Source organism: Trachemys scripta, chromosome 3 (genome assembly GCF_013100865.1).
Source record: "Trachemys scripta elegans isolate TJP31775 chromosome 3, CAS_Tse_1.0, whole genome shotgun sequence".
Classification (NCBI taxonomy): domain Eukaryota; kingdom Metazoa; phylum Chordata; order Testudines; family Emydidae; genus Trachemys; species Trachemys scripta.
Genome location: NC_048300.1, coordinates 123,957,670 through 123,983,541, shown reverse-complemented (window position 1 = coordinate 123,983,541; position 25,872 = coordinate 123,957,670). Strand labels below are relative to the sequence as shown.

Below are 25,872 nucleotides of genomic sequence, written 5' to 3'. Positions count from 1 at the left end.
GAGTCCGGAGGCATGGGGGCTGCCCGAAGCCGGTAGCGCTTGGGCAGCTCTTTTCGCGTGGCTGGGAGGGAGGAGGGGGGGTTAGAGCGGGGACTTTGGGGAAGGGGCGGAGTTGGGGAGGGGCCGGGGTGGGAAAGGGGCGGGGCCAGGGCCCCATGGAGTGTCCTCTTTTTTTATTTTTTAAATATGGTAACCCTAGCATTAGCTCAACTCTGCTGAGAAGTGTGCTGGAAGGAGAGACAGAATCAATGTTCTCCTCACCTATCTCTGCAGGAGAGGGAGTAGTGCCTCCCCGTGCTGTAGCCCATGGGGAGTGTAGCCTGCCCAGGAGATTAAGGAGGCACCTTACTCCCTTACACCTAATTCTATACATGGAATGTGAATACCATTTTGGCTAACTCTACATCAAAAATTACCTTGGGCCAAATCCTGCAGGCGTTACTGAGGAAAAGCTTGAAGTGCAGACTCAGAGCCAAATCCTCTCTCCTTCCTGAAAAACTGTGAAAGGGCCAGAGAAGCCGCAGGTTCAGCGTGTGGGGTTTCACCGGATCATCCTGTTGAAGGACAGGGTTTGGCCCCAATGCTCGGCACTACTTCCCAGTCCCCATTTGCCCATTTGACACTATGGTTCCCTTAGCTTTTATATTCTTTTCCATGGCAGCTACACCTGTTTGGGGGTGAGGAATGCCCATCCCAGCGAAGGAATCAGTACACTGTAGGAATCCCAGCTGCTCTGAGGAAATGGGGATAATGACCTATGTTGAGTCCATCCCTCAGCTCTCTCTTAGCAGCTATCTACCCCCTTCTCAGGAACCACAGCTCCCCATTCAGTACAAGGGATTTCTGGAGCTAGGGGGAAATTGTGGTTTGTGCCCAACTTTTTTCCCGCTTCAGAAACTTACCTCATTTTGCAGGTATCCACTGTGGGAATGTGAATAGGGCAAAATACAGCCAGATCCTCCGGTGGTGTAAATCAGTGTAACACTTTTGACTTCTATAGAGCTACACTGGTTTATACCGGCTGACAATCTGGCCTATTGATTTCCAGATTTCAGAGGTGTTTTAGTAGTCAAAGGATCATTTAGTTTAATACTTTTAACATCTTTGAGTCAGGATAAAAACCTAATGAGTGAATAAAAAGAGAGAGAGTGTGCAGGAGAAAAAGAGAGAGAGAGAAAAATGGTGACCAAAAAGAGATAACCAAATAGCTGCATAGTTAAAAAATAGTATAACAGTGTATATATATATATGTGTGTGTGTGTGTGTGTGTATATATATATATATATATATGAATACTCTAAAATGTCACCACTGTTTATATTGAAAGAAAGCTGAGAGTTAAATGAGATGAGTAATCAAATGCCCGACATATGTTGTTTTGAATTGTTTATATGGCCAATAGTTATTAAAATTAATTATCTTTTTAAAGCTGCCATTTCACAGTGATATTCTTTTTTTATATGTATATACTGTATATGTAAAGACAGTCATCTTAAAAAAGCTGTTTGGAAAAGTAAGAATACACCCAATATGGTACTGTATTCTGACATGGTCAGAGGCTCAACATACTGATTATAGAGAGCGCTAAAATATCTGTGTATGGAATATTTTGAGAACTCAAGTAAATGACAAAAAATGGTGGGAGGGCTTGTGTATGTAAAATTCTGTCAAAAAGTAAGGCACTGAAAAATCTGACATCTGTTTATCTGTTTATAGCTATGGCAAGATTACTCATATTAATTCTTGTTTAAAATGCCATATGAAGGAAAAGCATTTGTGCAAACAAGAGTCATATTTGAATTGTAGATCATGTCTTCACCATCTGTGAGAGCTGTTGGTGTTGCAAAATTAATGTGTTAATGAAATCACAATAATTTCTCTGAAGTAATGGATTCTGAAGCCTAGAGTGACTATTTTTTGAACTTTAGTGTCTAGTGGTTTACAATTGGGAAAGCCTTTCACAGCTTAATTAGTTCTACAGCCTTACTTAAAAAAAAAATTGTCGATGCCTTCACCACACCAGTCATAGCGCAGAAAAGAACAAAATGGAAAAAAGAAAAAAAAAAAGCCCGTAATACTAACTTTTTGCTATAGTATTTGAAAAGTTGCTAAATAAGACTTCGTCTGCCAAGAAGTTTTACACAGAGTGACTAGTGAACAAGAGTGGGCAAACAGCTCAGAAAATAATTCCAGCTTGTCGAAACATCACAAGTTGGGAATATCTGAACCTTATACAGATTTCATGACTATTTCCAAGTTTCTATTTGGAATGCATAGCAAATGATGTATGGTGCTTTTGCTTTTTGATACCATTTAAAATACGTCTCCCTTTCCAACTTATTATCTAACACAGTTAATAATGTAAAATGTTACAAGGTGCTGTAGCTTAGCAGACGTTGTTTGCAGTCATTTTTGTGGAACTTTCTGGGATCCTTTTCAAATTGTTTCTTGATTCTATTTACTGCGTAGCAACTCAACATGTCAGAGAACACGTAGGTTATGTACCATGTAGGTACATAGCCACATACGCGTGCATGCGTGCGCGCACACACACACACACACAGGCAGATCTTCAGCTGGTTTAAGTTGTCATAGAAGCTATGTCTAAGAAGTCAGTGAAGCTATGCCAGTTTACAGCAGCTGAGGATCTCCTCCACAGTATGTATATATAATATTTAATGTACTGTATAAGACAGATTTAAGAATAGGAGGGCCATAAAAGTTTGGGACATTTAGTTCAGTTATATTCTGATTTAAAAAAAAAATGTAATTTTCACACAATGTTTCTAATTTGTCCCAGTTAGAGAAATAAATCAGATATTTAGAAAGCACTGAAAAATGACTATTAAAATTACATCAAAAAGAGAAGATCACTTTTCTTACCTGTTTTGATTTTGTTACTGTGTTGTAGGTATGTGACTGGTGTAAGCACATAAGACACACAAAAGAGTATCTGGATTTTGGGGACGGGGAACGAAGGCTTCAGTTCTGCAGTGCAAAATGTCTCAATCAGTACAAAATGGACATTTTCTACAAAGAGACACAGGCCAATCTTCCAGCTGGACTGTGCAGCACATTACATCCTCCAATCGAAAATAAAGCAGAAGGGACTGGGGTACAGCTGCTGACTCCAGATTCTTGGAATATACCGCTAGCAGATGCTCGGAGAAAGGCCCCATCCCCAGTGTCTGCAGCTGGCCAAATTCAAGGCCCTGGACCATCAGCGTCTACCACTGCCTCTCCATCTGACACTGCCAACTGCTCTGTCACTAAAATCCCCACGCCAGTTCCCAAACCTATTCCCATCAATGAGAATCCAAATATTCCACCAGTTTCTGTTCAGCCACCTGCTAGCATTGTGCCTCCAATTGGTGTCCCACCTCGAAGTCCTCCCATGGTGATGACAAACCGGGGGCCAGTTCCTCTGCCCATATTCATGGAACAGCAAATTATGCAGCAGATCCGTCCACCATTTATTCGAGGGCCGCCTCATCATGCCTCGAATCCTAACAGCCCTTTGTCCAATCCAATGATTCCTGGAATTGGTCCGCCACCAGGTGGTCCCAGAAATATGGGTCCCACCTCCAGCCCCATGCACAGGCCAATGCTATCACCTCATATTCATCCCCCAACAACACCTACCATGCCTGGCAATCCCCCAGGGTTACTACCGCCTCCCCCTCCAGGAGCTCCTTTACCTAGCCTTCCCTTTCCCCCTGTCAGCATGATGCCAAATGGTCCTATGCCTATGCCACAGATGATGAACTTTGGATTGCCATCTCTTGCCCCACTGGTGCCACCCCCAACCCTCTTAGTGCCATATCCTGTCATTGTTCCTTTGCCTGTACCTATCCCTATTCCCATTCCCATCCCTCACATCAATGATTCCAAGCCCCCCAATGGCTTCTCCAGCAATGGTGAAAACTTCATTCCAAGTACCTCCAGTGATGCAGCCGGGGCAAAGCCAACAAATAATTCTACGTCCCCTAGAGATTCAAAGCAAGGGCCTTCTAAATCCTCCGACTCGTCACCTAGCTGTTCGGGCCAGTCCTTAAATCAAGCTCAAGTGGTTCAGGAGCATAGTAGAAATGAAGTTGTTGATTTGACTGTCAGACCTAGTAGTCCAATGAACAGTAAATTTAGTTTTTCCAGTGTACTACAGGGTCCACAGGATGGTGTGATAGACCTAACTGTAGGGCACAGGTCTAGGCTACACAATGTTATCCACAGGGCTTTACATGCTCAAGTTAAAGTTGAACGTGAACCTAACAGTGTTGTAAATTTGGCTTTTAGTAGCTCAGATAAAAGGAACTGCAGCAACTGCAGGGACAATTGCAGCCCAATTGAAACAAAAATGTTACCTTGCAGCGACCCAGCTCACTGCGGTCCTGTCTCACTGGCCTCTGGCACTTCAGGACTAGAAACTAGTGCAGCAGTTTGTAATGTCATTGTGAATGGCACAAAGAGCACAGAGGGTTCTAAGAACTCAGAACAATCCCCAGAGCAGAAAAAGCCTCAACCGCAAGAAGAGCCAGCAGTGAGTGAGTTGGAATCTGTTAAGGAAAACAACTGTGCATCAAACTGCCACCTAGAAGGAGAGGTTGGCAAGAAGATTGGGGAAGAGCCCCTCACTGGGGGAGACAAGCAAGACCCCAACCTTAACAACCCTGCAGATGAGGACCATGCATATGCTTTGCGGATGCTGCCCAAGACAGGTTGTGTGATCCAGCCTGTGCCAAAACCAGCAGAAAAGACTGCTATAGCACCGTGTATAATCTCAACGCCAATACTCAGCACAGGGCCAGAGGATCTGGAGCCACCATTGAAAAGGAGGTGTCTCCGAATTCGAAATCAGAATAAGTAAAGGTTTGTGTAACCACTACTGCCTTCTGTGTGAATAGAATGAATATCAGTGTTTTCAGGTATCAGTCAAACTCATATGGATATGGCTTTTGTAAACAAAGATAGAGATTCCAATTTATTAACAAAAAAAGAGAAAATATTATTTATGTTTTTAATATTGTCTTTGTCTTGTATCATCTTTGTATCTGTCAATCCTCCACCCATCGGCAGTGTCTTCAGCTTTGTGCTCACAGAACATTCCGTTGTGGTGCTGGCTGTGAAGTTCTTGTGTTGTGTATGTCTGAACTAGTGGATCTCTGCCTATCACAACTTCTAGGTCTGAGCAGTCAATCTGGTTTTAAATATTTAACCCAACTGGGTACCAGCAAGCCATGTCCTCATGACCACAGTGTTTAATTATTGTCATTTCCCCTCAGCAGAGCAGACCAACTCCACTGCTTGCTGCTAGTTCAGCGCATGATTACTCATTGTTTTGGTTAACCACAATCATATTACTCCAACCTGCATTCAGAGTAACACACTGACTTCAAGCTGGCACTGTTGGAGTTAAAAGCAGTGTAGGCCCTAGCTATGGTCAAGAGTTCTTTCTTGAGATTTGCTCCAGTGGGTATCTGTGCTTAGACACCATCTCCTATTAGGGATCTTGCCATCTTGTCTCAGGTTAATAGGCAGTGATGTTTATGTCCTGGTGGGCTCTAGGATGTGGAACTCTGCTCCCTTACAGCCCAGACACCTGTCTCAGTCCATCTCTCTCACTTTTAAAAGCATTTTAGCACTTTTTTTTCAAATTTATATTTTTTATTATGGTCCCTGACTGAGGCCAGAGGGCTTTACTGCAATATAAATAATAAATAATAATTTCATCCCCCTGGGGTGAAACAGCAATCCAGAGGCAAAAAAGTTCTGCAACCCATTCCCTTCAACCCCCCAATTCACTGAGTCCTGGTGACAAAACAGTACCTTTATAAAATTAATACTTTAATATATGTCTATTCTTGCTTCAACCGTGTGTGCACAAATGTAATTGCATGTCCTTAGATACATGAGATTGGAGAGGTTCTTTAAGAAAAAAAGGAGTGGTGGGTGTTACAAGAACCCATTCAGAAATCAAATACTGATGATTTGCCGGATATGGCTTGGTGACATGCCAAATTTTATTACAATCTGTAGAGTATTCCATAACCTCCAGTAAATCATATTTTGTGCTGTCCATTGTAGTGCAATAGTGACTCACAGAAGTTGCCATTAACAGCTCAGTATCCATTAACAATTAACATGTTGTGGTATCTGGGATACTGCAATATTCCTCTATGCTACCTCTATGCTAATAATAGAGAATAAGTGCTTAATCACAGACATTGTGATGTGATAAATGCTAACTTTTTATATGGGGACCACTGTATTTACTGTTCTTGCTCTTACACCCTTGAATACAGAATGAGCTCTCTCTTTGCTCATACAGAGTACTTATTTACTTATTTTAATGTCCACACTCGTTCAGTGAAATTGAACCCCTATCCTATGCTCCAGGCACACAGTGACATTTAAAAATACACTTATTAAATAGACTACACCTGTAAGTTTCTTAGACCAATAATTAACATATATAATAACCCAGAAGCTGAAAACATATTTAAGATCTTCCAGTCCCTCACAGCTAGGGAAAACAAATGGACCTTGCAGTATGCCTATTATATTACCTTGCTATTAAAGCATCAAGATCTTTGCTGCAAACACTGCTGTGCTATGCTCAGAGCTCATATCATAGTAAATAATGTTCAAGCCAAACTATAATCATACACACAACTATGCTTTATATCAGAACAGTGCTTTGATCTATAGGGAACACTGCTGTTTGACTATCTCCCTATTAATTATTATCAGACTAACCCATGCCTGTTACATTAATCCCATTTACCCCAATCCACAGTGTCTATGCCATGTTTATACCTGAGCTCAATTCACTTTAGTTTAACATCAGTCAGACTACTGCACCTTCCACAATGGACACTCTAAGCTCAGAAAGCTCTGGCTTCATTCAGATGTTTGTTTGTGGTGCTGACACTATTGTATGTGACATAACTTTGCATATAATATTACACACAGAAACTGGACAACCTGAGCTCAGACAGACAGCACCCAAAAGACAAAAAAAGGATGATTTATGAGTCAGTTGTTGTTTCCCCCACTTTTTAAATTCATCAAGCATCAGCATGTCTAGCATTGAAAACTATCAATTCAATTACAGAATGAGTAATCATTTTTCTGTTCACAAAGATGTGTAGATATAGTTTGGTATTTCTTTGTCTCAGGGTATGGATTGTTTTTGTCACATATTTTACTGGTAGGTTTTCAGTTCCCAGGTGTCTACAGTGCCTCTAAGAGTTGTGTGTAATAGCACAGAAAATGGTTAATGGTCTCCTGTGACTTAAAAGAAAAAAGTTGCACAAAAGAAATGCAAAGGCAGAATCTTTATGTATTTCCAAGGAAAGAGCATAGCCCAAAAATACCCTATAGAAGAAAATGATGTGAATAGTCATCTCCCTCCAAATGACGCCATGGTCTCTGTGAAATGCCAGTGGGTGGTAACCCACACAAACCTGATACTGGTTTGAGATGAACCCTTGAAATGATTTGATTACTTTGCTTCACATAGAACCCAATAATGGGGCTAACTCTCCTTTGCCACTGCAAATAAAAAGACAGCAATCCCAGGTGGGGTGATGTCAGGTCTATGGCAGATCCCCAGTCTCATTCACCCCACCCCCGCCTCCAGCATCAAGAAGCCCCTCTGTGAACATTCCACAGGGATGATGTTCTGTGGGTACAGAGTGGTTGAGCATGGAGATACAAAACATTGCTGCCCAGCCTCCAACCCCTTGCCCCATGGGCAATCACTGAATATGTTACTGTTGATACCATCACCTTTAGCTTAATTCTTCCTCCTCACTATGAATCCTGACTCCTCAGCAACAGATGACAGTGGGACTGGGGGTGGCCATGGCAATTCAGCTCCTCCAGAAGGCATGCTACCAAAGGACTGGAGGATGCTGCTTCCATGGCTATGTTTAACTTGAATAGCACTGTTGGATTTAAAAGGAGGATAGGCCCCGAAAATATTTGCAACCAACTTCTTGAGCTTTGTTTTGATAGGTGTCTGTGGGTGTGAACAGAAGGCAATTCTGAGGCATATGGTCTCTGTGCTAATGACCCTAGCCACAAGCTCTTTTGCCCAACCCCCCTACCTGTTCCATGGTGAGGGTAGAGATAAACCCCCCCTCCCTTGGCAATGGGATGAGGAAACTCCACACGTACAGACCAACACACTCAGCTTCCCGGTCCCCGTGCAGGAATAAGCTACACGGGGGAGGATTTGGTCCCTCATTTTTGATGACCTGGGCCCTGGCAGTTTAATTATTATGCTGGTCCCAGAATCTCATTAACTTGTTAGAAGAAACAGTCCTGAAAGTTCTCTCTCCCTCTGGCTCCCCTAATTGCGAAATCTGAACATATGTGACATAATATGTAACTTTTCCTGAATTTAGTTTCCTATCAAATTGTATGAATTGAGGGAAATGATCCAGATCCATCCATGCTGGAGTTCTGGGCAGGCAGATGGAATCTAAGGAATAGCAACATAGATGGCTGTAAAAAGGAACCAGTGCAAGTGCGACCTTTTGGGGCAAGGAGCCAGACTCTAGATTATATCATGTACCAATGACTTGATTATTGGAAATGCTAATCAGCAACATAATCCTCCATGTTAAAGTTTAGCCTCTCCATCAGGATGTAGACTGTCAAGCTGGTCTAGCTTGATGCAATTCAAGCAACCACCTAAAAAGCCTCAGTGCCAGCTCCACAGTGCGAGAAAGGCATGCAGCTCGTGAGAGGAATATCTTCCTGGGTGTAATTGTTTCAGTTTGAATGGCGTGAGCTTTCTAAAATTAGCAGTGTTAGTGTTGGCCGCATGCACATAGGACATCCAGGCAGGATCATTTTAACCCTACAGTTTCAGTGTAAGTAGTTTTTAAGGTGAACAAGTTAAAATGCTACAGACCATTTGCGCGCATAGGTGCAGGAAGCTGAGGTGGGGGCTTCTTCCTCCCTGCAAGCAGACTAGCTTTGTAGCTCTACAGGAAGGGCAAAGAGCAGGCCTACTAGCCCATGCACCATGTCCCCATGGGCTCACAGTCTGCTGAGTAGGACATATGCTTAGTCCTGCAGCTGGCTAGTGCATATGCTGTGGTCATAAAGACACACATGATGCAGAATGCTTCTTTTCAGGGCCGAAATCATATGTATCCCACTGTGAAATCCCCTCCTCTCCCACTGGCCCAGCACAAGAAATCCTGCTGTGGGAGTTGGGATTCTTGAGGCAGAGAACATATCATTAACCTTTCTTCTGTCTGACAGTTTTCTATGACGCCCTCACTGTAGCATCTCTGTGTAGCTACCAGCATCCTGTTCTCCCCTCAATGCACTGACCATGATAGGATTGGGCCCTACATGTCTAAACAAAAACATATTTTATATATTTACATGGTTCCTGCTAGTTATCTTTGTTGACACAGCACTATAGGCCAGATTCACAGCTGGGGTAAACTGATGTATCTCTACTGGTTTCAATGGAGCTATGGTGATTTACATTGGTTTAGAAACTGGCTCCATATTTTTAACACAGGCGAAAGCTGTTCCAAAAATAACTCCTATATCTGACATCTTATGAACCTGACTTGCCAGTCGTTCTGGGGGAGACTGTTCACATTACAAACACGTACATGTTTGCCTGGAATTGAAGTTCAGCCCTCAAGAAATGCCTGATACTTACAGCGATCTTACATTTGTGAATCACCATGGCAGATAGCACTCAGATATATTAAATTAAAGGAGAGTTTCCCAAAGAAATGATTCTCTAAGTGGTGACGTACTTGGTATTAGATTTCAGTTCCCACATCTTAGGGTACAATCCCACATCTATCGGGGATCGATTTATTGCATCTAGTGTAGACACCATAAATCGATCCCCGATCGCTCCGCTGTCGACTCCTGTACTCCACCGCAGCGAGAGGCAGAAGCGGAGTCGACGGGGCAGCGTATCTTAGGTCAATCCCCCACCAGGGTAGACCAGACCTTAGATTGTCAGACTTTGAGTGCACTAAATTCAGCCTGCATGGGAGTAAAGTAGCAGACCACGGTCCAGACCCTCAGTTGTTGTAGATCAGCATAGATCTATTGAAGTCAAAGGACTTGTGCTGATTTATACCAGCTGAGGATCTGGTCCTTTTACTCTTCCACAGAATCTACTGCCATAGACCACAATTTTCAAACATAAAACCATGCTCTTGAATCCATATTTTTAGCCACCTACGTAAAAATGACCTGATTTCCAAAGGTGCCAAGCATGACTGGGACCACTGACTTCAATGGGGTTTCCCCAAAGACTACTTTGGCCGCTACAGATGTAATTGTCCTCTGTGACTTTTGTGAGAAGGAGCTTATTTTAAAAAAACAAAACAAACACCACATCCAAAGCATGCACTAAGCCGATATGACCCCTATGCACCACATGTGAAATGTGGGCATCCCATGGAAAGAGAAGAAAATCCATACTCTTTCTAGGAAAGAGAAAACCAATGACTTGATCCTGCAAACCCTTGCTCATGTGAGTAGGCCTTATCCAGATGGATTGTAAGCAATGGGGTTACTCACGTAAATGATTCTGATATCAGGCCCCAAAGAAATAAACATTTTGAGACATTTAGGACCTGATTATCCTCCCATTTACATCAATTATATCAATTCCATTCCGTGGAGCTAGTGTAAAATGGTTATGAAAGGAGACTCAAACTCCTCATTTTGTCATTTACTCCTGTACTATTTGGATATAAGGTTTCTGTATCACAGGGAAAGTCTGGAAAAAATCACAGCTCATGCTCAAATGCAGAAATCAGAACAGGCAGCTGTTCTGCAATACATTTATGGATCTTTACCACAACAACTGAAGGCTCTTGCAGAAACATCATCAGAAATTACGAAGTTATTATTGCCTTCATATGCAGGGGGAGAGACTAAAACAACTATTGAAAATGTCCATGCAAAAGTCCTGACCTATGGGGAGAGCTGGCCCTAAGAGCTCACATTATTGTTAGGAGTGCCTCCCAAAAATCCTGAACTTGGGTTGAAAACCAGAAGAAATAGTTGGGCAAGAGATGAACATAATTAAACAAGGAGCACTAGGATTTAGGAAAATCTATTTTAAAATGCAAATGCACATAAAAAGCAGATAGAAGATTCATGTGAAGTAGCAATAATGTCTTCCCAGATTCCTGACCTGGAAGGTGTTGAACTCATTGTGACAGAGTCCCATTGACAGCTAAACTGACAGGTGACTCTCCTTGTCTATTGTTAGGCCCCATCCAGCAAAGCATTAAAGTTAAACGCATTCTTAACTGCTTTACCGGATCCAAGCCTTGCTACTCAGTTGTGCTCCTCATTGTACATCAGGTCATTTGTGTACTTTTGATAGTGAACTATGTTATACCCATGTGAAAAGAGCTTGGGGTTGGGAGTGTATTTGCTGATCCTATGAAAGGAACAAATCAAGTGAACATGGAATCGGTACAGAGCCAGCAAATATAAAACATTTGCTTCCAAAAAAAAAGCGTATTAAATCTATGGACCCCATCCTGCGAGAGGCTGAGCACCCTCAGCTCCCACTGCCTCCTGTGAGAGTTGAGGGTCTCAGCAGCTTACAAGAGTAGGCCCCATCTCGGTCTCATTTGCATGGATTTGCTTCCCCAGACATATTTTTGGTATTTGAAAAGAATGGTATTCCTGTACAACATGTGTCTCAATTTGTAATAATATCCTTCCTGCAGCTGGCTTAGTTTTCCAAGTGTTTCTAAAATGTTACTGTCTTAAATTTGAGCCAACCTACAACAACAAATTATCTAGACGCAAAGTGGCTGAACTGCATTTGTTGGAAGAACACCCCCACCCCCGCTGCATTTCATCTTCCAGTCCTTGTTTTGGACATTCAAACTGTGTAATATAATCATCCTCTATGGAAGCACATTTTTTTTAAAGTTGTGGAAATTGGGTGGTGTAGAAGGAAACAACTATCTGGTTCAGATTTCTTTGCAAAGTTCTGCAGCCCATCAACAACGTATTGATATTTTAAACCTATGTTTAAAGCAATTTTCAGCTATTTATTTGGAGCCCTTGTGGCTAACTGTAAATCTTTATATTATTATGATTTGTTGCATGCTCATGCTTCAAATATTTATACTCTTTTATGATCCACTTTAGCTGCCCTTTTTAAGTACTTTATCCAAAACCCCCTTTCCCACAGGAATTCTGTAATCTAGTGATGTCCGAATACTGATATAGAAGAAGAGATACATGATGAGGTCACTACAGACTTGAATGCTGTCCCCAACTTTCTGAGTTCAATTAAGATGCAAATTTTGCATGATACGGCAGTAGTTTACCAATTACTGCTGAACCAGCAATAAAAATATTGTCTCTATATTTGTAGAAAAGTTTAAACAATGGCAAACTCTGCAACAATTACTGCTAGATTAAACTGTTACCAATAATCACAAGGGGCACTCTAAAGCCGCTGGCACTGCACCTGTGAAATGTTCCAGCTATAAGTTATTTGCTCCATACATTCTTGATTGTTATCCCCTCCTCTAACATAATCTGCAAGACTTTTTGGCCACTTTTTGAGACTCTATCCTGTACCCATTAAACTCAATATGTCTAATTCTGTTCTCAGGATTTGATCCTGCATGACTGAAATGAATCAGAGCTTTACCGACACTAGTGGGAGATGGACCAGGCCCTTACATTGGTATAAATCAGGAAAAACTCCACTAAAGTCAGTATAAAACCAAAGAGAGATCAGAATCGGGCCCCCTGGTTGCAGCCTCAGGGTCTTGACTACAATGGGGCTGATTCCTCAAACACATGCCTGTGGAAGTAGGCCTTACATTGGCTTCAGGGTGGCAAGAGTTTGCAGGATCAGGACCTAAAAGTCTTTGTTGTGGCTGCTGCATTTTGATTTGCATTTTTAATATTAAGAAATCCAAAACATTAGTTTTTTAAAATGTCTTTTTTAATATAACCCAAGATCATATAATTTGTGTAAATGGAGTCAGAAATGGTAACATTTGTACAGAGGCAGTAAACAAGTCAACAAACCCGGAACACTTCCGCAGGACTTTTCAAGCATTAACTAAGGAACCCTCACAACAGCCCAGCCACATAACTCAAGATTATTGCCCCCATTTTACAGAGGGAATCTGAAGCACAGGGGCAGATTCTGATCTCATTTACATTGTTGTGACTTAACTGACTTCACACCCAGCTACCAGCTTCTGTGCCACTCCATGTATAATATTTTATGCAAATGAGCTAGAGGCAGCTAACATATTTGCAAATAATTTACATATCACCCTAAACTTCAGTTTACGGTCAACACACCCATCCCGGAGCACGGGGCAGGGCGCTATGTGCACAAAACTTGCAGATGTAGCTAGCGTGGGTGTATGGGTGTGTGCTAGCGGGTGCCTGGGGAGGGAGCTTAGTGGGGCTGTCTGGGGGACAGCTGGGGGCACTCCCTAGCCCCTTCTCCTCACCTTCTGCCTGCTGCTGCCTCTTCCCACTGCTGCTGCCAGCTGCTCCTCCTTGCTCCTTTTCCACTTGGCTCCAGCAGGGAAAACAGCCTGAGGGGAGGCAGAGAGTCAGCGTGCTCAGCCCTGGCGCCACAGCAGCTCCTGGAGGCCAAAACTGGCAATAGCAGGCCAGTCCTGCTCAACCCATCAGGTTTCAGCAGAGCTGGGGGAATGCTCCACATTGCTGCCAAATGTGGCAGGGTTGCGATAGAAGCGTGACTCTTGGCAGCCTTGCTTTAGTGCTGTGACATCAAGCAACCTCAGTGTAAACAAGAACAGAGCCTGGCCCAGACAGGTTAAGTGATTTGCTGTAAGTCCCAGAATGAGTCAGTCTTAGAGCGGAGATTAGAAGTGCAGAGTTCCTCTGCTCATACTCTGGCCTAGCTTTTATGCATACTGGCTTATGTGTTCCTCAGTATCACCAGAGTATAAACCAGAGGGCCCCCTTTTCAGTGATATGAGTGGAAGATGGTGCCATGGGAAGTGGGGAGGCCACAAATGTTGATTTTTTTAAAGTAAAACTGAAAATGTTGTGGAGCTTCATTAATCTTTTGATCATGATCTGCAGAGTGTTAAAATCTGAAAGACTTTAAAATGTGTGTGAAATTACACAAAAAATGTATTAAATGAGAACTGGCTAAGAGGAAAAGATTTTGCTTGTTTGTAGGAGACAGGGTTATTAATGTGAGAGGGTAGGAACACAAATTGTTATGTGGAGTGGATTTGCCTCAGCACAAAAAACTTATTCAAGGCCCTACACACTGTGAAACTCTGTTTTAAGGATTTAAGTGAGACATGGGAATGGGATGAATTTTACCCTAGTAGTGCACCAAGGAATGAACAACAACTGTAAGGGCGGGGGAGGGGGCGGGGGACAGGAAGGGACATCAGACATAAGCAACAATCATTTTTGAACTAGCCATAGTTCATCGGCATTGATAGAAGTAGGTAGTAATGAATGTAAATATAAATCAGAAGTTAGGAATCGTAGAAAATTGAATAAGGGAAGCAAAGGGACACAAGAAGAAATCTAACGCCAGCAGAGTTAAGGACATTAAGGAGTTTTTTAAGTATATTAGGGAAAAAAAGAATCCTAACAATAATATTGGTCCATGGGAAAATGATAGAATTATCAATAATGCAGAAAAGGCAGAAGTGTTCAATAAATATTTCTGTTCTGTATTTGGGGAAAAATAGATGATGTACTCATATCATATGATAACACTTTCCATTCTGCTAGTATCTCAGAAGGATGTTAAACAGAAGCTACTAAAATTAGACATTTTTAAATCAGGAGGTCTAGATAACTTGCATCCAGAATGTAAAAAAAAGCTGGCTGATGAGTTCACTGGACCGTTAATGTTTGGTAAGTCTTGGAACTCTGGGGAAGTTCAGAAGACTGGAAGTTAATGTTGTGCCAATATTTAAAAAGGGTAAACACAATGACCTAGATAATTACAGGCCTGTGAGGCTGACATTGATCCCAGGAAATGTAACGGAGCAGCTGATATGGGACTCGATTAATAAAGAATTAAAGGAGGGTAATATAATGAATGCCAATCAACGTGGGTTTATGGAAAATAGATCGTGTCAAACTAACTTGATATCTTTTTTTGATGAGATTACAAGTTTGGTTGATAGAGATGTATAATAGACGTCTGTAGGGCATTTAACTTGGTACTGCATGCCATTTTGTTTTAAAAAACTAGAAAGATATAAACAAACATGGCCCACATTAACTGGATTGAAAACTGGCTAAATGATAGGTCTCAACATATAATTGTAAACTGGGAATCATCATTGAACAGGTATGTTTCCAGTGAGGTCCCATGGGGATCAGTTCTTGGCCCTATGACATTTAACATTTTTATTAATGACCTTGAAGAAAAAATAAAATCATCACTAATAAAGTTTGCAAATGACACAAAAATTGGAGGAATGGTAAATAATTTAGAGAACAGGTCACTGATAAAGAGCGATCTGGATCGTTTGGTAAGTTGGGAGCAAGCAAGCAATATGCATTTTAATATGGCTAAATGTAAATGTATAAATCAAGCAACAAAGAATGTAGGCCATACTTACGCAATGGGGAACTCCATCTGGGAAGTAGTGACTGTGAAAAAGATCTGGGGGTCTTGGTGGATACTCAGCTGAAAATGAGCTCCCAATGTGACACTGTGGTCAACAGGGCAAATGTGGTCCTTGAATGCATAAACAGGGGAATCTTGAGTAGGGTAGAGAAGTCATTCTACCTCTGTATTTGGCGCTGGTGCAGCTGCTGCTGGAATACTGTGTTCAGTTCTGGTGACCAGAATTCAAGAAGGATGTTGGTAAATTGGAGAGGGTTCAGAGAAGAGCCACAAGAGTGATTAAAGGATTAGAAAAGTTGCCTTATGGCGATAGACTCAAAGAGCTCCATCTAGTTAGCTTAACGAAGAGAGGGCTAAGAGGTAACTTGATTACAGTCTGGAAGTTGGAACTAGACAAATTCAGACGTAATTCTTTAACGTTCAGAGTAATTAACCATTGGAACAATTTATCAAGTATCATGGTGGATTCTCCATCACTGACGATTTTAAAATCAGGATTGGGTGTTTTTCTAAAAGATCTGCGTTAGGAGTTATTTTGGGGAAGTTTGAAGGCCTGTGTTATACAGGAGTTCAGTCTAGATGATCACAATAATTGCATATGCCCTTGCAATCTATGAATCTTGGCTGACATCTGTGTGTCTGCCCTCCTGATCTTAATAACACAAAGCCATGAGGGAGCGCAGAAGTGAAAAGAAATGCACTTCAGCAAGATCAGGCAAGAAGCTGATCGCTGATGTTAAAAATGTTTAACGTTTAAAAAATAATTGCTCCCTGCCAGGGCACAGACTGCCCAATGGACTCAATCACAGTCCTAAATAGGGAGCAGAAATGCCCTGCCCCATGGATGTGGAACAAATTAAAAAATAATAACCTAAAGCTGACCCTTTACTTTATGGGGTGACAGTCACACCATACCCAACCCCCACTCCATGGAACCAAACACAGGGCCAATTTCTGCTCACTAATGCACACACGTGAATCTGTTCTCATTGGCTTTAAAGGAGAGCTACATATGCATTCAGGGCTCAATATTTATGAAGGTCCCATTGTGCTTGGGGCCGCGTGTGTGTAGGATATAAGGAGGAGAAGAGATTCCATTTATTCTCTCCTTATGTTCCCTTACCTCACCTGGAGCTGGGAGCCATGTCTATAACATCCATACAGTGTGGTCCTATCTGTCTTTGTGCTGCAGTAGTCACAGCTGCTCCTTAGAACCAGATCAGAGCAAAAACCAAAGCAATAAAAAAGGGTAACAAGTGCTATTGCTAGGTAGACAAATTTTCAAAAGTTGCTCCAGATTTTGAGTACCTCCATTTTTGGATGTTCAGCTTGCTTTTCAGAGATGCCAAAGGCCCACAAAATTCCCATGGCAGCATATTCTTGTTCAGCTTTGAGGTGCTATTCAGCACATGACCTGACTCAGTGTAGAAAAGAGAGGAGCCTCCATCCCCACTCTCCTTTCTTTGGGTGGGGTGAGGGGCTCAGAGCAAGATGCTATTGTTCATCCTGCACCTGCCCCCAGCCTCTTTTCTTTTCACAGAGCAACATGTGTGACTTTTTGGCAAAAGATTCTATTTTTTTCTTCCCTCTCCTTTACCTGTTGTGTTCCTGGTTTTATCTGCTCTTCCTTTCCCTCTTTTGTGTGGTAGGAATTTCTCCTCCTTATACTTGGATTGTCGTTCCTGTATGAAAGGTGTAAAGCCCAGGAGTGCTGTTAAGAGTGGCCAATGGTCTCACCTGCTAGCTCGGCCGCTACCTGTGGCACCTGTGAGTGGGATTTCTCTCCGATTGCTCTGCCATAGGACTTGCTCTCTGGTAAATTTGGAAGCACTGCAACCCTCGCCTCCTGTTAACTCCCAAGTTCCAGTCAGACTGAGGGACTCTGTGGGTTTCATTTGCTCCATTTTTGCCAATGATTTAGTTGACTTGTGACATACAGGAGTACTAGTAAAAGCCTCGGCTGTATTTGCTGGCTCTAATCACCTGACAAGGATCAGGCTAATAGCCTTGTCAGATGGCAGAAGTCAGGATTTACCAACTCCAGTGGCTAATTTAATAGTATACCCTAGACTAAATGGATAAACTAAATTAGGTTAGAGAAGAGGATCCAGAGTTAGACCTAGTTTAACCTGGTGCAATTTCACTGAAGGCTTTTCTAAGAATAGGTGCAGTTCTTACACAGAGAAGCAATAGCTAGCAGTTGGCATCCTTTCTCCTATTCTTTCCCAGTTTCTCCCAGAAAGTTCTTCCCTAAATATAAAGTTGACAGTAGGGTGACCAGATAGCAAGTGTGAAAAATTGGGATGGGGATGGGGGTAATAGGTGCCTATATAACAAAAAGCCCCCAAAATCGGGACTGTCCCTATAAAATCGGGACATCTGGTCACCCTAGTTGACAGAGACCATTGCATTATCTACAGGCAAACTCCATTGTATCTTTATGACAATTCAATAACACAGTTCCCTTACGAGAATACTGTCTCTAGCCCTTGCTCGGCCACACAGAGTAAGTCCCAGGCATGCCTGTTTGGATTTTTAAGGTCTGTACGGGTTACAGCTCCAACTGCTGAGAGTGGGAGGCCAGGGGCTGCATATCTGACCCAATGTTAACAAAAGACCCAGAGCTTGCAGGACATGAATGAAAAAAAAATCCCTTTGAAGTTAATGGGAGTTTGTCGTGGTAAGAACTGTGTAAGGAACTCTGAATTTGAGCTCAGCTGACTTTCTCCCTGAATTTGGGTCCCCTCTGAAATAAAATGTCAGAGCTCTGTGTGCAGAAATGCTTCCCCTGGCTGCAGTGATGTGGTGCCTTTTCTGTAATTTCATGGAGAGGGAAGATAAATCACTCACTGTTCAAAGGGGAAGGTTTTAATGGTAAAGCTTGAACTACTTGAAGAGTTGCTAAAAAGCACCGAGCTATTACAAATAACAGATGACCCCAGCGTGTTTACAGGGCTGAACATGCTCCCATGCCTGCTTCAGCTGCACTCTTGTGGTTTATGACCTCAGCAGAGCCTCCTTGAGAAAATTATGGGCTTGCCTTCGCTCTGGGGCCATTTATGAACCAGGCGTCTTCTGGCGCATCAACAGCTTTCATGTTCATTGCCTGGTTGAATTAAGTACTGTGTTAAAAGATGGAAAGCTCCGCCAGCCCACATCAATGATCACCCGGGACTAAGCCTAATTCCCAGTCGCCATATTGTTTCTGAACAATTTGATGCTGCGGTTGGAGTTGAAGACTGAAAAAAGTAAGAATGGCAAAAATGGTTTTCCGTTAGTGTTTTATACCCTCTCGCTATATATATATAGGTGTGTAGTGTTTTATATCACAGAGCTCGCAGCTCAAGTGTCTAAGATGATCACAAACACTATTGTAACTGACTGCTTAGGCTGACAGCAGGGTATGAACCCAGGAGGACCTTCAGTGCTCAAAGCATGAGCCGCTACTGCTTGAGGTAAAGGGCTGTAGCTTCATTACTTAGAGGCAGAAGTTGATCCATAAACCTCTTATGTGGACTGGCCCCTAGAAGGAACAAACTCCTCACTCTGCTAGTGTGGGTTACAGTATTATGCAAGGAGTTTTATCTTCTACCTCTCCTGCATGCCTATTCCCTACCTGTAACTTCATCTGAAAGACTATAAAAATAAATAAGCTAATGTGTATTTTCTTAATTCTGTAAAACAGTCCCTGTGCTTTGGGTACACACTGAGACCATCTTATGGCCTGGACTCCATTATTCTCTAAAACCTTAGAGGGAAATCCTGAAGCATATTATCAGTCTAAGTTTGTGCACTGGGCAACATTTTCCTCCTCAGTCTGCATTGTTGTTCCCTTACCTGCAGTGTGAATTTGTCTGATACCCTATGTCTCTGTACTCATGTCCCATGCAGAACTTCTGTTGTCCTCATGGCAAAGCGTGGAAGAACCATAAAGTATATTCAGGGCTGGCACAGAGAATGGTGCCAGCAGAGCTGCCCAGGTCATGGGGGCACTGCAGCGAGGATGAGGTTTAATATGCACATTTAAATGCCACATGGTTGGGAGAATAAGCAGCAGCTAGAGATTTCTGGATGATAACTGAAGCCCCTTGGGAAACGGGAGGTCTCCCTGTGCAATGCTGGGATACATAACTGCTCCCTGCCCTTCCATTTGATATGTAATCTTGACCCACTGTTCCCCTAATTCCCTCCATAAACACTAGTTCTGCACTTCAGCATATAATGCCTGCTCCCCATTCCATGTCTCCACACTACTCTCATGGAAATGAACCCACTTCATCCTCAGCTGGCATGGCATTTGCATGGAGTGGGGTTAGGTGGGGGAGAGAAAGTGTCACACTGCATCTTGGGGCTTTCAGCTGGGAGCAATCACATGGCTTTGCAAGGGGCCATGCATTTGCTTGAATCAGCCCTGTTTATATAACAGTATAACTGAAGAGGTTGGCAGAAGGGCATTCTAGGTGAGGAGCCTGGGCTCTGGCCCTCTCTTCTGACTGTTCACCAGAGCCTGGAGTTGCTGATCTTTACGACACATGGCCAGACACTCCTCTGGGAAGACTGACTGAGTGAGGAGGGAGAGGGGGGTCATCGAGAAGTCTGTCATGCAGGGTCTGATGGAGGCAGGGCTGTGATGAGAAGGTTTTCTGGGCATGGCGCAAATTTGTTAAACTTGCTCTAATATTCTTTATTAAGGTGTGTGTTTTAAAAACCTCTAATGTGCTTAGAGTACAAGTGCACAGTAAGCCTAATTACATGAATAAACAACCAAACTCTAACACTGGTGTCCAGGGTGAGTTGTTCACCTATCACTGCTGGGTCCAGTTCTCCAATTTTTTAAAATTGTGATAGCTTAAAAAAGGGGAGGAGGGATAGTTACTGGGAGACAACCAGTAATACAGTATAACCTCATAGTTACAGGAATGGAGGTTGTTCATAACTCTGAACAAAACATTATGGTTGTTCTTTCAAAAGTTTATAGCTGAACATTAACTTAATACAGCTTTGAAACTTTACTATGCAGAAGAAAAATGCTGCTTTTCATCATCTTAATTTAAATGAAACAAGCACAGAAACAGTTTCCTTATCTTTTTTTAAACTTTCCTTTTATTTTTTTTAGTTTTCATTTAACACGGTGCTGGGCTGTATTTGCTTTTTTTTCTGCTACTGCCTGATTGTGTACTTCTGGTTCCAAATGAAGTGTGTGGTTGACTGGTCAGTTCGTAACTCTAGTGTTTGTAAATCTGAGGTTCTACTGACAGTTAAAACAAGCGAGTGAGAGTTAGTAGATATGTGCTGTCTTCCCAATGCTACCACTATTCCTGGCACTGTGGGATCCTGGGCAAATCAAATATCCTCCATGGCTCAGTCCTTCTATCTGTTTAATGGAGATAATGATACATATACTTTTGTAAAGTACTTTGAGCTCCATAGGTGAAGAGCACTGGATAACGGCAAGAGATTATTACTCACCTTTGATCTGCTAGACTAAAAGGAGGGAGGCAAAAAGTATTAATTATGATTGTATCTCTCCCTAGCTTATTTTAAGGAGAATTCCTCCATATTCTAATATGCTTCCACCAATCTTGCTGCAAAGGAGGCTTTGCTGACTTCACCATATACTCACAGCCCTGGTAGTATCAGGCAGACATACCTGAGGATGAAGCAGTGAAACCGGTGTCCTTACATAAGCTGCCCTCACCGCTTTAAGCTGCGTTCCCAAGCTCATGCTTGTGCATACATTCCCTGCAGTGAATCATCCCCAACTCTTTCTGACCAGCTCCTCTTGTCTGTTTTACAGGAATGCTCACTGACAGGGTACCTTGCATGGAGAAAGGGAGCAGAGCAAACCATGTCACTTCACCGAATGATGCCAGCTGGGCTGCTCACCACCCCGTCTGGCTAAAAGTCAAACAAATAAAGCAGCTTCCTGTCATTAAGTCTCTCAGAGGAAGCCTCAGTCCCACAGGTGCCTTTGGCCCAGAAGACAGCCTATCATGGACCTGTGCAATGTGCTCCGCATTCCCACTACCACCTCCTCTTCTCCTTGGAGGAACATGTTTTCCTCTTGGTTTCTTGCTGGGGAATTTTTCCCTCTGGTTTCAAAAACCACCTGGACCAATGTAGGTTTCCTTCTCTGACTTCAAGGTTCAGATATTTGAGACTGGACAATGATATGGATTTTTTTTTTCAAAAACTGCTGTGGTTTTGCTGCTACACTAAGAATCGTGATTTGCATTGTATGGTTTTGGACCTAGTCACGTTTTGATGGGGGAAAGGGGTTTTACTGGAGTAGCAACACTTCAGAGTCATCTCTGTCCTACCCATGATGCACTTTTAAAGGAAGAGTTAGAATATTTTATTGGCTAATATACTTTCCTTGTTATTTTTACAAAGGCCACCTTTATCCTTTTTAATGCCATATTTTCAGTGTTACACTTTTATGGCTTTTAATTTTTGATTTGACAGATGTAAGAAGCAGCATGAATAGTTTATACTGTGGTTTTTCAGAGCCTGAATGCCAAGAGAACTCAGTAAATGTTTATTCTTCTCAGCTTTCTCTTTAAATTCCCCTAAATAGCGCCCCATTTGGGAACAGAGCAAGAGTGTTGAACTAAAGACCAAAATTCCCTCAAGGTGTAAAATAATCTGAGGGGAATATTTGCTGGGCGTCACGAAAGACTTGGATGAAATTTCAACCCTGATGGTTTTCAGTGATCCAGGAAGCCAGTGAGACAATCTCTCCATATGCATAGCCCTTTCATGATAATTAGAATGGTATGGACAAACCAATGAAAACAAGGGGTAAAGTAAGAAAGATCCCCCATGATTCTGTTTCACTGTTTGCTTTCTCCTGTCATGGTTAAGAGAAATGTGCAATTCGATCCTCAATCAGTGGGTGGAGGATAACAGGGTAGAATTTACTTGTGTGCACTTGTACAGTTGTAGCCAAGAGTCCAAAAGTACACTAGAGCATGTATACTGGCACTGAATTGGTAAGACAGTTGTGGAGTATCCCATTCTGACAAATACAAAAAAGAAAAAAAAATTCAAATCACCTTGTGATTCAGTGTAACTGTTTACTAACTTGAATAAAGCAATTGTTCACTCTCAAGTGTTCAGAGTACACCTCTTCTATAAGGCTGCTGTTAGGAACCAAGAAGCAGTTTGCAAAAGAAGTGTCCCTATTAGTCTCAGTGAAGTTGGGAGCAGGGTATCAAAGCCAATCACACCAGAGCCTTGTAGCGATGGTGCACTATGAGCACTATGTATATACTGTATTTCTATATTTTCCTTTGTACAAAGTCACTTAACAAGTCAAGCTACTGTTTTACAGGTGCTCCTTATTTATTAGAGCTGTGAACGCTTGGAAAACACACCGGGCGAGCGAGCTCGCTTTTTAAAAAATATTAAAAAAAAAAAAAAAAAAAAAAAAGAGCTCCTGAGCCTAGCGGAAGTTACTAAGAGCTACCAGAGAAACATCTCCAAGAAAACAAGAACACGAAGCACTTTCAATGTGCTCACTTTCTTTCTGGGCTCACAACACTTCTCTCTCTCCCTGACTGGTGTCAGATTTATTAAAAGAAAATAAATCTCCAAGAAAAAAAATGCACTTAAATGTGCTGTTGTTTTATTATTATTTTTTTCTGTGCACATAAAGTTGTTCTTTTCTCTCCCTGACTGATCACAGATCAAGCAAAAATTCAAGCTGAAATCTAAAAAACAAAAACACCCTGACAAGTGTTATTTTTATTATTACTTGTATTATGGTACAAGCCGAGGAGCCCTAGTCATGAGCCAGTAACTCACTGTGCTAGGCACTGTACAAATACAAACCAAAAAGTCAGTCCCTGACCCCAAAGCTTACAATTTAGGTATAAACCAAGAAACAACCATTGGAGACAACAGACAGATGGTTCTCAGAAGCTGAATCTATGTTCACTCTATTTCCTCTCTGATGATTTCTCAGTTTCCATAGTGATCATGGAAGGGAAAAGCACTTCAAAGTGTTGAATTAGGCCCTGATCTTGCAAAGAGCTCCATATGGTTGGACCATTATGCTGGGCAGAGCCTCATTGACTTAAATGGAGCTCCGTGCAAGTGTTGAAGCCTGATTGCCCTTCACTGCAGGATTGAGGCTTCAACTCATTTCTTCCATCTTCTGTAAGGACACAATTCGAAGTATCTTCACACACTGAACTCTCACCTAAGACTTGTAATATCTACACACATTCCCACGTATTAGGCTCTGAATAATATCATACAGTGGTGTTCACCTTTCAAGTGTTATCCTTTGGATTCACGAATGTCGGTTCCTCACTGTTAGAGGACTTTGAAATGTCTGGCGAGCTCTGTTGCTTTTGAAGGCATGATTTCATTTATGCTTCATGGTAAGCACAAAAAGCAAGGTACTGCAGTCTGCGCATGCCAGCTCTGAAGGAACTATACTCCAAAGCTTGCCTCCCTAGTAAGCAACTTCATGTATCTTTAATTATTTAATCATCTGAACTTGGCGATGACAGGATGGCTGTGTATATTGATTTTGCTTTTGTTAGTTGTCCAGGATTGTTAGCACACATTTTGACCCTTCTGCAAACCCTTTTGTTTTCAAGATTACAATCTCTCTCTTTTTCTCTGTAATTATTTTTTCCAGAAATAAAATAAGTAAAAAAAAAAAAACCATAAGGTAAGCAAGAGGTTCAGAAAGCAATACAATTTGAAAGCGGGCTACACAAAAACTTTGGATTTGTGAAAATTTGCCTAGATAATATTTATCAAACCATCCCAATTTCTAAACCAGAGTTTGGGTAATCTGGTTGGTTCACTGTTTGCCATCTACAGCTGTACTCCAGTGAAGAAGTGTCTGAGTACACATGAAATTTCAACTAACTGTAGACCAAATGGTATGATACATCATGCAAAGGAAAACTTTTTTTTTTTTTTTTAGCCCAAATTCATTCCTGGTACGAACCCAACAAAATGAGTGAAATTACCAAGGGATAAATTTGTTTCTTTGTGATTAATGGGATCTCAGCAAAATAGCACACCATTTTGATCGCTCACTATTATTATTATTTATTACACACAATATAGCCACAATGACCAAGCCAGTTTTTTTCTGAGTTTATTACCTAGAAGGCAAACAAAGAAAGGCAAGATGCTCTAAGAGATGCACAGGTAGGTTCCTACGCGTAACAGAAGTCATTCCAGTTCTGAGATACATAGAATCTCTTCAAAGAAGAAGCTTTAGATAGGTCTCTAACAAACTGTATCTCAGGCCTGCGTTTCTTCATGCTGCCATTGAAGTTAACGAGAGTTTTTTTGTGAGACAGCAGCTCTCATTGGCTCTCATTGAATAAAGGCCTGTTCCTTCTCTCGTAGAAGGCAGGACAGAGCCCTGTAAACATCCTGAATTAATTACCTCCTGTACTGACTGTGGGGAGCTTCAGAATGAAATAAAAAATTTAAAAATATTTACTCCACTTTTGTGAAGTAAAATGTCCTATCACATGAAAGTATTTCAGTAGTTTTTCCCTTGCTAAATGTTTGAAATGAATTTGCTTTGTTCAAATAGTCACTGTGGGCCAAATTTACCAACATAATTATCTAAATAGGATATCTCATTCCCAAGGCCTTACTTGGACATCCAAATTAACACTCGCCCAAATACACTCGCCCATTTGGAGTGCCCATCTATGGAAGTGGTGGCCCAAACTTTGATGCCTTGCTTTTAAAAATGGGCTCAGAATATGTACTGAGACAATCACAAAGCTTCGTTTAATAACAGTTATGACACTCTTATTTGTGTTCAAATGAAGGGCCAAATTCTGCTTTAATTTACTCTGATAAATGTTGGTTTCAGTGGAATGATTCTGGATTTACAGAGGTGTAACTGACAGTGGCATTTGCTCCTAAGATGACTTTATTTTAGGCCCCATCGCATCCTGATCAAACCCGACTGTACACTTGGGTTCTGTGTGTCCACGGACACTGCACCGAGCATACAGCCCTATCTATTGAGGGCTTGAGTCTGATCTTAATTGCACTGGGTGCAAGGCAGGAGCAACTCCCTCAAAGTCAATAGATTTGAGTTATACTGATGTAAGCCAGAAGAGATTCTAGCCTTGCAAGTCTGTCTTATCTGTGCAGAAGGAAGATGCCCCTTGGTAGAGTATTTTGAAGTGTGGTAGAACAAGTACACACATATGACATGCCGTTGGTGCCTCATTGATAGAACAGTGTCT

At 41.9% G+C, this 25,872-nt stretch overlaps 1 protein-coding gene across 3 annotated transcripts in view; it reads left to right on the top strand.

Moving 5' to 3' along the window:
• The window catches only part of SOBP (sine oculis binding protein homolog), a 134,035-nt gene extending 112,483 nt beyond the window's left edge, over positions 1–21,552 (top strand). For 2 of the 3 annotated variants that reach the window (XM_034765932.1, XM_034765930.1), the window contains 2 exons: positions 2,912–4,866; positions 21,429–21,552. In XM_034765932.1, coding sequence (XP_034621823.1) covers positions 2,912–4,864 — 1,953 coding nt within the window. In that variant the 3' untranslated portion in view covers positions 4,865–4,866; positions 21,429–21,552. Of the gene's footprint in view, positions 1–2,911; positions 5,003–21,428 lie in introns of those variants that run through there. The other variant, XM_034765931.1, reaches the window with a different exon arrangement.
• The last annotated feature ends 4,320 nt before the right edge of the window (positions 21,553–25,872 follow it).